Here is a 13518-nt window from a genome sequence, read left to right on the forward strand (position 1 = left end):
GATGTATTTTGAAGTTGACATTTTGCAAAAGGAGGAGGTACTTTTTTCTAAACCTAATTTAAACTATCTTTTGTTTTTAATTCATTGAAGCAAAAGTGTGGGTTTATTCTTCCTGTAGAAAGTATAAAATTACTGTTTTATCAAAAGCAGTATTTTTGATCAGTCATAAATAACTGTTCTGTTGCTATTTTTCAAGGGTACAGCACAGCCAGAATGATGAGAAGATGCCATAGAGAATAACTTATGTTGAATGGTTGAAGTATTTTTCAGCTAGTATTGTCATGTGTAAATGTGAATTTTTACACTGTTACTCAGGTCTTAGTATCTTTCTTACTTACAAACATCATCATAAGTTCTTGAAACTTGCAAGTATTTTTATAATAACTTTATTTTTCACCCCTCAATGAAAAGCAGAAGAAAAGAAAAATGAAGACAAGACAGTAGAAACAAGTGAAGGAACATCAGGAAAGTCCAGAAGGAGATTTCCAGATTTTGGGTAAGATTTTATTTGTGTTCACTTGGAAATAAATGATTTTCACTGTTACTTTTGGAGACTATTATGTTCCATAAATAAAAAAAAAAATGTTGAGGAAATCCAGTAATGCTACTTCATAGCTACAATGCTACTTCATGTTTCTACCACATTTTGATTTTATTTGTCTGTACTTCTTTCTCTCAAATAATTTCTCAGATTTCTTCAGTTTTTATCTGAATACCTGGTTTATCTATGAATTAAATTGCAAATCCATGCATAGTTTTATGCAAAAATATTGTTGGACCCTAGACTCTAATGTTATGTTCTGCTGGTGTTACAGTCTAAAATTAGATATGTCTTGCCTTAATTCCTTCTGCAGTAGATGTGTCGTTACATAGAGTTTTGCAATAGTAGCTGCTGAACTGTTCCTTGGAAGCGGGCAGCAGCGATGAGTGGATTTGTGAATTTCATTTAGATGAGATTGTGAACAGGCATTAAAAAAAAAAAAAAAAAGTGCAAGCTGCATATTATCTGGAAATGCAGTGTGGTAACTGAAGTCTGGGGATCTGGGAGAAGAGTTGATAGATTTTGCAATAAGCCTTGTTCCTTTGGAGCCAGGTATAAAGCTTGTTGAAGCCAGCTAACATCAGAGACTCAGACTGGTATGGCAACATGTGAGCGTTTATATAGCAATAAAATTGTGTTGTTGTTCTTGGTTGTATCCACTACATGCTAAGTTTCTTTGGGCATTTTCTCTGTTTATTCTGATTATATGTGGTCTTTGAAAAAGGTACATTCATAATTCTGTCAGGGTTCTTAAATAAAGTGACAGTACCTGTTGATTGCATGTATAATCTGCAAAATCACATTCTGTGTAACAACATAAATGTGGCTTTTTGTAACTGTTGAAATCAGTGTAGAAACTAGTTTTCTGGTTTAAAAAAAAAGTTGCACTGTATAATTGTAAATGCTTTATGAAAATGGTGTTTTTTCACTTCAGTGGATTACGGAAATCTGGTGGCAAGGGCAAGAAACAAGAAAATCTAAGAGGTTCTCTGGATAGCAGGTAGTCATTTTGTTTGTTTAATACATACATGCTGCATTCCTAAAATTTTTAACCTAAGAATTTCTTTAAAACTATCATTATTGTTTGACCTTAAAGTACATTCAAGTATAACAGTGGCAGAATTCTGTGAAGATTAGAAGCTCATCTTCACATCATTATATTAATCTCATGAAATAAGAAAAATGCATAATATAGAAGAGATAATAGAGTTACATTTTTAATGGTTCATAAGTTTAACATGTTGTACCATATCTTAAATATAAAAACTATATTTTGCTTAGGAAGATGAATGTTGAGTAAATTAGAAAATTATTTGAAATTATTAAATGGTTGGGTGAAATACTGCAAAAATTCTAAATTTGTGTTTAATAACTCAAATTATTTTGCATGGATATTTAAAGGCAAGTATCACTTTCATTTTAAATATCAATTTTGCTGTGAAACAGGTGAAAATGAGTGGTGTGTGTTTTGAGTTTGTTGTTTTGGGGGGGGATTCTGTGTTTGGGGGGCAGGGTGGAGTTTTTTGCTGCTGTTGCTTAAACAGAATTTAATCTTATTTCAGAGGTTCCCGAGAACTGTTGGATGACTCTGGCAACAATCTGTCTGCATCAGATTCAGATTCCCCTGTTCCTACTTGCATGCCTTTCTCTTGGTTTGGAGACAGCCACAAAGAGCCTCAGATTTCTAGTAACAGTCTGCATGTTACCCAGAGTGGGCAAGACAGTTGTGAACATGGTCAAGAGAAGAACAGAAGCAAGGTAAAGATGACTAATTTGTGCTTTGAATATTTAAGCATTGCATCTTGATAAAGTAAAAGCATCAATGTTTAGTATGTGGAAGCTTGATGACTTAGTCCTTGACCACAACACCTCTTACAAACATTGCTGCAGAAGTTTGAGACTTTACAGCCCTCACAAGCAGAAACCATGTGGGTGTTCCCATTCCCTCCTGTTCAGTTGAACCATCAGTGAAGGCTGTTCAGGCTGAAGTAGCATCTAAGGAACAATCATAGGGTATGTTTTCTCACTGATTTGTAATATTAAAAGTAGCACTAGCTTTAGGATAGTATAGTTTTAAAAGCCAAATTTGTTTCCCTAATGCAGTCTAATACTTAGAGGAAGTGTACATAAATAAGAGGTCAGCTTCCCAGGCAGTTGGCCAACCAGTTCTTACCATACTGGTATGTAGAGGTGGATCCAGACAGGTGGATGAAGATTGTATCTTGGTTTTCATTAACAAATTTAGTATTGAAAGCCAAGATACATCTGTATAACACTCTCTCTTCTAGGAAACTGCTTCTGAGTAACTGATAATGTCCTAAGCCCTTTTAACCAGACTCAAGAGTGAGGCTACACAGTTCAGTCTGTAACCATAAAGTTACTGTTTTTACAGTTAAACTATTTGAAAGAAATGGCTGTAAAAATAAGTTTAAGGTGTGTGCTGTCCAAATACTTTGTTAGAACCTACTTCAATGTAAGATTGTTAGTAACAATCATATTAACTTTCCTTCATTCTGGTTTCCTTGGGATTCTGTCAGATTCAAAATTGTAGCTATTTGAGTAACCTCATAAACTAGGTTTATTCTTGAGTTTCAGGTTCTTTGTTAACTCTGATTGTCAAAAATACCATTTACTATTTTCCTCTGTGTTATTAGAGAGAAATGAGTTACAAATCTAGAAGAGAAACTTGATCAGTTGTAGTCCATCAAGTCACTGATATTTTGCATAGATGGCAGATAACAAGTTGTCTTTCCATGTTTCCAGATGCTGATTGCACTAAAATGCTGTTATAGATTTTGGTTGGTTTTGGTTCTTTTTTTTAATTATCTTCTGTTCTCTTAGCTTACTGCTGTCACAGGGACTGTGAAGTCACACTGTCTGCATACATAGTTTGTACAAAAAAAAAAAAAAAAAAAAAAGTTTTAGAACCATACAATACCTTACTATAACACAGGAACTTAAAAGGAATAGGAACTTTTTAATCTCTGAAGTAGAACAACACTTCACAGGATACTATCCAGTGTGTGTCAGTCTTGTATATTTACAGCTCCTGCATAGTTTGTTTCTCTTGAAGCCTGCAGTGGCCAACAGATTTTTCTGTAAATAACTCAAGGATCCTGGGACTGAAAGATCCATGTTGGAGGGGATATACATACAGTCTAGTACAATTTTTGCTTAAGTAGGAGTGCATGGTTGATCTCTTAATAGGCTGTAGGAAAGCTATCAAGAGATGCTTTCTGCATAAACAAACATTCAGTGGTTTAGCTTTCAAAGTCATTGGTTCAGAAGAACCCATTCGTCCCCATTTCATTCCTCCTTCTGTCTGATCCAGATAATTTTTCTGAGCATATTAAAAGTCCCAATGCTGCATTTCTACTGTAGGCACCCATAATGTGCTTAAGCACTCCTGCATGGTGTTTATATATACACTTTTTTGGCAGTGAGAAAGGTGTAGATCTTACCAAATTGAGTGCTCTTTCTCTTTCCACGTTGTCCTGAAATAATAGCCTTTACTTCTCATCATTTTATACTTTCTCCAAGTTGATCATCACTTTAACCTTCCAGCTGGCTTCTTGTCTACTGCTTTATTTTTTTGGTCTCCTTCTCATGCTCCAGTATGTAATTGCTGCTTACTGCTCTTTTCTTTTCCTTAGTGCCAGTTGCAAACCAGCAGCTGGAAGAATATACATGTCCTCAGCTATATTCCTGCTTTGTAAAATGATAGAAAGCTGACCCTGTTAAAGAACAGATTCTCATACATTAATTGATCTTAAAATCATACTCAGCCTCTCCAAAGTCAGACTGTTTTTACTTTGCAACGTTTGGTGTCTTTTATGAAGATGGTAAGACAGTTGCTACTGCTTGGGATGACTGATCTTTCTAGATCTTAACCTGCAGCTGATCATTAAGTTCGCACTACAGTAACAAGGCTTTCACTGGTAAACCTCACTAAAACTGAGAAAAATGTGCTTGACCACTCAGCAGTGAGTCTTGTAACTAAAACGACATAACAGCAGGGACAAAATCATCTTCCCAGAATTTAAGGAAAGAATACTCCTTTTTGTTGATGTTAATTCCATACTATTTATTGCTTTTACATCAGCAGTATCCCATATGATCACATGAAAGCAATACTTAAGAGCAGGTAAAAGTAGAAACCCTAAAATAAAAACTTTGTCATGCAAAAATACCTAACTGTTGTACTGAGTCAATTTCTGTAGTTGTGTTTTAATGTTGATGGTGTAAGGAATGTAATTATATTTTAAGTATTTTCCGTTTCTGCAATATTTGCCTCTTAAAATTGCTGTGCCTAGAAAGATTTTGTTTTCTTAAAGTGATACTGAAGTTAGTCTTAAACAAAGAAATGAATCAACTTCTTGTTGCTTGTGAAAACTAGAAACACATGAACTAAAATCCTGTGATCTGAGTGTTTGCAGCCTGGTTAGCCATATGAGATTTTGAAATTACACAGTTCTTAAATTAGTCCCTTTACATAATCTGCCTCTTGATTTGGTCCCATTCTCTGATACAATACAAACATATATATACTGTTCATATTAATTATTTTTCCAGAGCATTATTTAGCTTCTGTAAGCTTGTACGCAGTGTTTCATTCTCATTGCAAGGAAGAACACTGTGGTTTAAACTATTTATATCCTAGTATCTTAAATTGTAGGAAGCATATTTATAAAATATCTTCTATCCAAACTCTGTGCTCTTAGAGAATCAAAAATCTTTGCAACTGGCTCTAAATCCTTAAAATTAAGTTACTACTATTTTAAACCAAATAGGAGCAGGGGGAGGAGAAAACATTACAACTAGTGCTGAGATGCTTTACTTTTGGCTATGTTTTCTTCATATTTTTTCTAAGGTCTCATTAAATATTTTGCTGAAATATCATCCTCTCTTTTTCTTGTACAATTTTGTTTCTGAATTTTTCTCAACTACTCTGCAGAGGTAGGAGGAGTGAATTGAGGATGGCTAAAACAAAAGCTTCAGTTTGGGTTGAAATTAATTTGAAAATAGGTTGATGGGCTAAGTATTCTGTTTCTGGTAATACTTTTTGTATCTAAAAGTCTAAGAAGTTCCTAAAATATAGTAATTAATAAATAATCTATGTGGTAAATAGAACACCATTTTTCAGTCGTGGGCAGTACCACACTCCATGAAAAGGTAGCGAAAAGGTAGCAGGAAAACTCGTGATTTGTAGGAGGTTTTGTGTGTTGGGTTGTGGTGGTGGCATTTTTTCTTTGTTTTGTTGGCTTTCTTTTTTCCTTTTTTTTTTTTTTTTTTTTTTTTTTAGGGCAAAGATCAAATATATGCCCCTAAAACAAAAATAGAATGATATAGAAAATTTAGAGTTCATGTTAAACTGAAATCAGAACACAAATTACAAAAGTGCTCAATGAAGACAACTGCAAAAACATAGTTCTCTTATAGAAGCAGAAGTTATTGACAAAAAATGTCTTTAATGTCAGCTTAATTTAGTATCTCAGATTATTTATGCATATAGGGATATAGTATGGTATCCTTACAAAGTATAATTAGTTGATTAGAGACTTACAGAAAATTATAGAAAATAATGGTAAATAATTACTTCCTGTTTGTAGGCAACAGGGTAGTACTGAGAAATTTTAAGAAGTCAAAAGTAGGAGGCATGCTTTTGGCAGAATTATTTCTCACTAAAGAAAAATAGCATAGAGGTCAGGATCTGAGTTGGAAATTGAGATAAGTTAGAAAATATTCTGGGAAACACATGCATTACTATTCTTCAGAAGGATTTTCTTATCAAACCTGCTGTGAAGTTTTGAGGTGTAGCATTTGATTTTCTCATGGTCCTCAGCTTCAGTCACACACTGCTCAGGTAACCTGCCTGAGGTTGTATGGGTACTGACTGCTGTCTCAGTTTGAACCTAGATCCTGCTGCTTTTAGATGCTAAGGCAGGCATGCAGATCCAAAACCTTCCTTAAAACACAGATTAGGTATAATAACTGAATGTAAACAGTAAATGCTATGAAGATTTTGCACTCTTTCAATATGATAGTTCTTACATTGGTCATATTTCTAACCTGAATTTTAATTTGTCACTTTTTAAAAAAAAATAGTTGTTATAATTTGTAAATTTATTAAAAGAATATATTTTTCCAAATCTTTAATTTCAGAAAAAAAATTCTATTTTGAAATTAGTTTATTCACAATATCAAACTGCTTAATTACTGTAGATTTACAGTGTTAAACCATTTTTTTGTAAAGACATACAAGTAGTTGTTTAACATCTAAAATGTTTGGCTTTGTTATAATGTTTTTACCCTATTTGGTACTTTAGTTATAAAAAAGATAACCTTGATAACAGTCCACTTATTATAAAAATTCTTCTAAAGATATGTGGTATTTTTCACATCAAGGTAATTTTCAGATGCCTGTGCCTCAAATGCAGCCACCTCAAAATTGAATCACAGAGTAGTTGGGGTTGGAAGGGACCTCTAAAGGTCATCTGGTCCAGCCCACCTCCAGTGAGCAGGGACACCTTCCACTAGACTAGGTTGCTCAGAGCCCTGTCCAACCTGACCTTGAAAGTTTCCAGGGATGGGGCATCTACCACCTTTCTAGGTAACCTGTTCCAGTGTTTCCCCACCCTCATCAGAGCTGTTAAAATGAACAGCAACACAGTACAGTATCTTAAATCAGAATTTAAAGTTCTGGGAGAGCTTGTCCTAAGGCAAGGTCTATATGCTCTATTCATGAACTAATTTAAACCTTGATCTGCAAGCTGTCAACAGCTGCTTGCTATTGCGATTCTTGATGTATGTCAGGCAAAGACAGCCTATTTGTTTCACTGTCGACTTCAGTGGTTCAGTAGTGGGCAGCTATGAAGTCTAAACCTAGTTCTCAATTTCAGTAACTCGTAAGTTATGGGCACTTCTGGACCATGAGAATCTTAATGACCATAAACAATTAGGACTGATTTTTTTATTTCACCAAAAGAACAGCACTTTCTAAAGCACATTCATAGTGCTTGTGTAGTTTTCAGTTGAATACAAACTCAGTATGACTAATTCCACCAAATAAATCTTAAATTGCTTCTTCCCAAGTGGGGTATGCTTGCTGAAAAAGTAACCACATGTATTTCCTTGTGTACTTTAACACTATTTCAGGTTATGACTGTCCACACAAGGTACTCTTACTGGGCATGTTGCTTTAAATTTGTTACTTTGTTTTTGAATTCAGAAGTTTAACAAAAACAAGTCAGATGCTTGATGTAGTGAGTGCATTTCATATGTGATCTAAAGATAACTGAGTCACAGTATTTTTTTTACCAAAAATCAAAATTACTGGAATGTCTCCTTATGACCTGCTTTTCCAAGGAGTGAGTTAATAAAACGTTATTTCCACTTGTTTGCAGAGTAGAATTGTCATAGATGATACATACCATAGCAAGCCAAGTTGTGAACTTTCAGGGTTAGTGACTGAACCAAATCTGTCAGGTCGTTCACACACTTTAACCTTCTCTTCAAATGAGGTGAGTTTCAAAGTGTGTATATGTGTCTTGTTGATGTTGTTGTTCACACTACAGCATGTTTAATAGAAACAGATTTGTGTGATGTGAAACTAGATGGCTGTTTCCATATTTGAATGTTGAAGAGCACTGTAAAGAATCGTAAGCTGTTACTGAACTAAGGACATGGACTAGTAGATGGTATATCAGTCTTTCTGTACTGATCCTAGTTATAAAAATTAGAATGAACTCTTTCTAATCAAATTGCAGGTTTATATTTTTAAATATAACACCCTTCTGTTCCACTAATTTAAAGCAATTTCCTGGGTGAATGAAAACTGCAGCATTTTTGACCTTGCTTTCACATTTTGTGCAGGTTTGTTTTACCATAAAACTTCCTCTAAATAAAAACAAACAACAGGAAAAAGAGGAGAAAAAACACAACAACTAAACAAACCAGAATATACTGGTTCTGATACATAGGTAGAAACCAGATACCTGAAAATCAGTGTTCATTCCCCTGGAGAACTAACTTCTTTGGCTACAGCTGAAACCTGAAGTCAACACTTTGGTAACATTCTGAGATACTGTCTCATTCGGTGTTTGACTGATGGTCGTCTTTATAAATTAAATCCTTTATAGACTAGAAGAAGTCATTAAAAGCTGTACACAGTCATCTTCCAGAATTGGAGAGCTTGGCAAAATGGTAGCGATAATGTTTGAAGAAAAAAATGAAATGATGGTTCATGAATGTGGGGGTTGGTTATTAGGTATCTTAAACCAGGCTTTGGTGAAATCTTCAAATATTCCAGTATTATGTAGAAAGTCAGAACAATCTTACAAACAGTGTTATAAATATGAAATCAAAAATTGTATAACTAGCTTACAGGTTTCAGTAATGGATAAATTTCTTGCAGATTTTTATCAGAGGTGACAATCATAGATCTAATGAAAACCAGAGGAACTCCATCATTGCAAGTGCTCCCTGCACTTTTTTGAATGAAATGGTTCAGGAATGGAATGTTTCTAAAACTTTCAAGCAGTATAAATCATAAGATTTTAACGAAACTAAATATCTTCTTGAATACTGTTCTTTGATAAGTGTTTCAACTTTCAGTAAACTTCTGGTTTTAAAACTCAAACGAAAGTTGTCTGTTACCAATTGTGCTTGTGTAAAGTCATGATTTAAGCCTCTTTTTTTGTTATAGATGAGTCTGATTCTAGCATTCTCTCTAGTTCATATGTTGCTTATGCACATAGCCAATGAAAGTTTTTTGTACATTTTGAGTAATTACATTGACTATCAGGGTTTGTTCTGAGGATAAATACACTTAGAGCTGGTTTCTCTTTTGGAGAGCAGTATGTGTGAAGAAAAATAGGTAGTTTTGTTCTTGTTTTTTTTTTATTAGTAATACAGTACATTGAAGTCTAGGGGAAAAAAAAAAAAGTAAGCATTCTTACAGCAATTTTGGATATTTCAAATCCTTAAGGTCTTCACAAGTAGAATTTCTACCTGGTGCTTTTGTTCAGATGGGTTCATAAGTATACAATAGGGATCATGCTAGCCAGTGTAACAATCCCTGCTTTCAGAGGAACAGGCTACTGTATGCTGCCCTGTTAACCCTGGAATTGTTAGTAGACAGGAGATGGAAACACGTCTTAGAAATCTAGACAGGAGCAGCACTGAAGAGTCTGCCTCTGCTGCGCAGGTACTCACAGGCAGTTTGGGGAAGTGACTGTGTGGTGAGAGTTAGGTGCTAGCAGCCAGCTAGTTACAGCAAAGGCACCTCCACTCACAATTGGTTACTAAGCTAGCTAGTAATCCCTCCTACCCTTCTAAAGTTTTTAGTCTGTTAAATGGTGTGATGCCATTGTTTTCTTGAGTTCTGTATTTTTACCTTTAGAGCCTTCAGTATTTCTGTACTTGCTTTCTGAATCACTCATGTTTTTATGAAGGAGCACATGATTTTCTTATGCTTCCATACCTTATAAGTAGTTTTAGTTCTGCTTTCTGAATTCGCAGCTGATCTTTTGTGTGTGTGTTGGCTGTTTTGGTGACTGTAACTGATGTACAGGCAGCTTGGGACAGTCCTCCTGCCTCTGGAAGGACAGTGAACAATTGGGGAAAAAAATTATACAGAGGTGTTATTTGATGACCAATAAGCATTACTCAAAAATCATTGCTCTTCATCTTATTATTCTACACTTTTGACTTTTATATTCATATAAAAAAGTTAGATGTGCTTTTCCCTTGTGTAGTATTGAAAAATTCAAATTATACAGGATTAAATATCTTCCTGTTCACTTCTGTGAGGAGATGATGTCTAAGTGTTTTAATACAGATTCAGTTTTTGGTACAATACCTTCTGGTTTTAGGTTGTGTCTTTACTAATATAAAGTAGGAGGTGTTTGTTAGCAGCTGATAATGCTGAAAGCCTAGACTGGAATTAGTAGCACAGTCTGGAGGACAACTCTGAGTACAGTCTCTTAGCTACTCTAATCTGTGCTGCTTGGAGGAACTGCTGCGGAGAGCCCCTGGGATTCTGTCAGGGAACTGCATTCCCCTGGCAAAATGACTGAATCTAGGGCTCTTTGTTTGACAGAAGTACACTTTCTTCAAGTACTTATACTTTGAAATTACAGAAGCAAAGTTCTTTCATGGCTAGTGCAGATTAAATAAAACTAGTGAGTGAGTTCCAACTGGAATAAAACTTTTTACAGATTTCTCAGTGTAAAGGAGATAGATAGATAGATAGATAGATAGATAGATAGATAGATAGATAGATAGATAGATAGATAGATACACACACCCCCTCCAGAGGATAAAAGTATATGTGTGTATGTGTGTATATATATTTTTTTTTTTAAAAAGTCACAATATATATTTCAGTATTTCTTGCTACTGATAGGCCACACACAACTCTGGGATACAGGTCAAACCTGAAATGTAAAGTTTCCCCTTTTTTTGTGTATTATACATGAACACTTGCTAGTATGAGACAAAATACAAAGTTACCAATATATATTTTGTATTACAGTATCAGGTTGAGGAGTGCAATTACCTGAAACGATTTAAAATAAATGGGCATTTTAAAATTCCTTTAGTAATTTATAAAATGAATCTTCTTTCTCTGTACAAAGCATCTCAAGCTTGATGTAGCTTGGACAGAAAACTCGCTGGGCCCCAGTTGTCTTGATACAGATGCTTTACAGAGCACTTCAAGCAAAACCTCTTCTAGAGCCCTTGGCTGTTGTTTTACAAAAATTGTTCTTTTGCACATCAGGAAGGTGGATGAGTTTACACTTGTTATATCTATGTAAGCATTTTAATTTGTATTACAAGTTAATTTTTGAAGTAAATCTCCTGATTGTCCCCACTTGCCTTACCTTATTTATTTTGGAAATCAAATCAGGTATATTCCTGGTACATTCCCACTGAAAATCCTTTGAAATGCTTGCAGTATGGATTTTAGGACCTCACCACAAACTGTTCTGCTCTATAAACTTGTTCTTATTTATCTGCACTACCTCCTAATGTAACCACTGTGATTTGTTTCACAGACCAGGGAAAAAAAAACATTTCTAATTGTATGTAGTCCTCTGATAATTTAAAATTGTATTTGTTTCACCTCAGATGTGTTTTCCATGTTGCACTCTCAGTTCCAGTTTACTGCATGACCGGATTGTATGACAGGCCTATGTCTCACTGTCTGTCACTTGCAATAGCCAGAATTCCTTTGTTACACTCAATCAACTCTCCCAAATTTTCCATCAAGGGATTTGGATTTTTGTGAGATCACTCTGGTTGGGATCTGTAGTTATTCACCTGAAACTTACAGGGTCATGTATCAAATCCATCACTAGAAAGATGCTTATTTCCATGTTTTCTGTTTACTAATGACACATATGTGGCTCGCTGGAAAAAATGGGCATACTTTCCACTGTTTTGCAAATGTCTTTGATAAGTAGTGGAAGCTGCCTCATGGAGAAGTCCACAAGTCTAATGCACTCAATCATGAGCTAGTGAGAGATCATTCTGGATAGTTAGTAAAACTTCTGGTAACTCTGATGTTACCGATTCAAGTATATCACTAGAATTTCTGTACAGACGTTGAGCTCTGTTTTATGTAGCTTTTTTTGTGATGAAGTAATAGAGCGCTTCAGGACATAGAGCAATACCTTTCCCCCTTCAAAGCTAACTGAAATTGAAGCAGGGAGCTTCAAAAGCTCTGTGAGCCAGCAAAGGGTATTTTCAGTGGAAGGCTACAAGCTCTTCTGAAATGGTCTTCTACTAGGCAGACCCTTTAAAATGTTGATTTGATGGCATTAGATGAAAGAATAAACAGTACTCTTTTTAAAAATGCACCAAATTTAGTAAAACTGTACCTGGAACAGTCACCAGATTTACTGACTACTAAAATTGCTTTTATTCTGAATTTCCTTTACTTAACAATAATCAGTAATACAGGTGAAGAGCTATTTGATTATTCTTAATGTTGTGTAAGGCAGTATCTAAGATTAGGACTGTGCTACCTTAGCTGACTGGGGAAGCTTGTTCATTGTTAGCATACATCAAATTTAAGTGAATGCTTTGCTATATAATTTCTTAGAGAAAACCATTTTATGTTCTCTATTTCTGACTTTGTGTTGAATGTTGTAGTGTCTTTTTGTTTATAGCAAACTCCTAGGCAAACTGACTGTAAACTGTGATCTCAAGAACTTAAGTCCTTTTGGAGCTAGAGTATGTTTAAAAATGTATTTTATTAATCAAACTTGGCAACTGGAATTCAACATATACAGTCAAGTAAAACATGGCTTACACTGACTTTTCTCAATTGGTTAGGCATTAGATGATGAATTTACAACAACAGGAAAGCAAAATCAATGGCACAGTAGACCTATTTCTGAATGGACCACCCAGCAAGTGTGCCACTGGTTAATGGGAATGAACATGGAGCAGTATATTACAGAGTTCACAGCTATGAACATAGATGGACAGCAGTTAATGCAGCTCGACAGTGAGAAGTTAAAGGTATGTGAATATCCCCCGGATGGATTTGTAACTGTATAAATTTCACTGCTGATTTAGACATATTTTAAACCTACAAAGTCTATTCTCCTGTTTTGTGGCTTTTTAAGGGCTAGAGTTTTGCTTTTGAAATACTTGGGAGACTATACAGTTAGATGAGAATTTAGTAATTGATTGAACAGTTAAAGACAAGCCAGTTTTAATCAGAAAAATACCAAGTATTTCTTCCTTGTTTGCATCTTGAGGAAATCATAGTTTCCCAAAGGGCCTTGATACATCTATCCCCAATCATAAGGTCATATCAAAACAAGATCCAGCCAATTCAAATGTATAGAACTGCAGGATCCAGTTTTAGAAACCCCTTTCTTCCCCATCTCCTCTTCAAATGGGAACGCTAAAATCTTATCTGGTGACGTTGTAAATGTTTTTGGGATTTACTCCTGCTGGAAAAA

The 13518-nt window shown here is 35.0% G+C and overlaps 1 protein-coding gene across 6 annotated transcripts in view; it reads left to right on the top strand.

The window, feature by feature from the left end:
* The window catches only part of LOC113482063 (neurabin-1-like), a 44745-nt gene that overhangs the window by 26441 nt on the left and 4786 nt on the right, over positions 1-13518 (top strand). For 2 of the 6 annotated variants that reach the window (XM_026852380.1, XM_026852379.1), the window contains 5 exons: positions 412-496; positions 1476-1541; positions 2104-2299; positions 7945-8061; positions 12881-13069. In XM_026852380.1, the coding sequence (XP_026708181.1) occupies positions 412-496; positions 1476-1541; positions 2104-2299; positions 7945-8061; positions 12881-13069 (653 nt within the window). Of the gene's footprint in view, positions 1-411; positions 497-1475; positions 1542-2103; positions 2300-7944; positions 8062-12880; positions 13070-13518 lie in introns of those variants that run through there. The other 4 variants (XR_003398780.1, XM_026852381.1, XM_026852382.1 and 1 more) reach the window with 4 other exon arrangements.

The sequence above is a fragment of the Athene cunicularia genome, assembly GCF_003259725.1.
Source record: "Athene cunicularia isolate RWA chromosome 7 unlocalized genomic scaffold, athCun1 chr7_part1, whole genome shotgun sequence".
Lineage (NCBI taxonomy): Eukaryota > Metazoa > Chordata > Aves > Strigiformes > Strigidae > Athene > Athene cunicularia.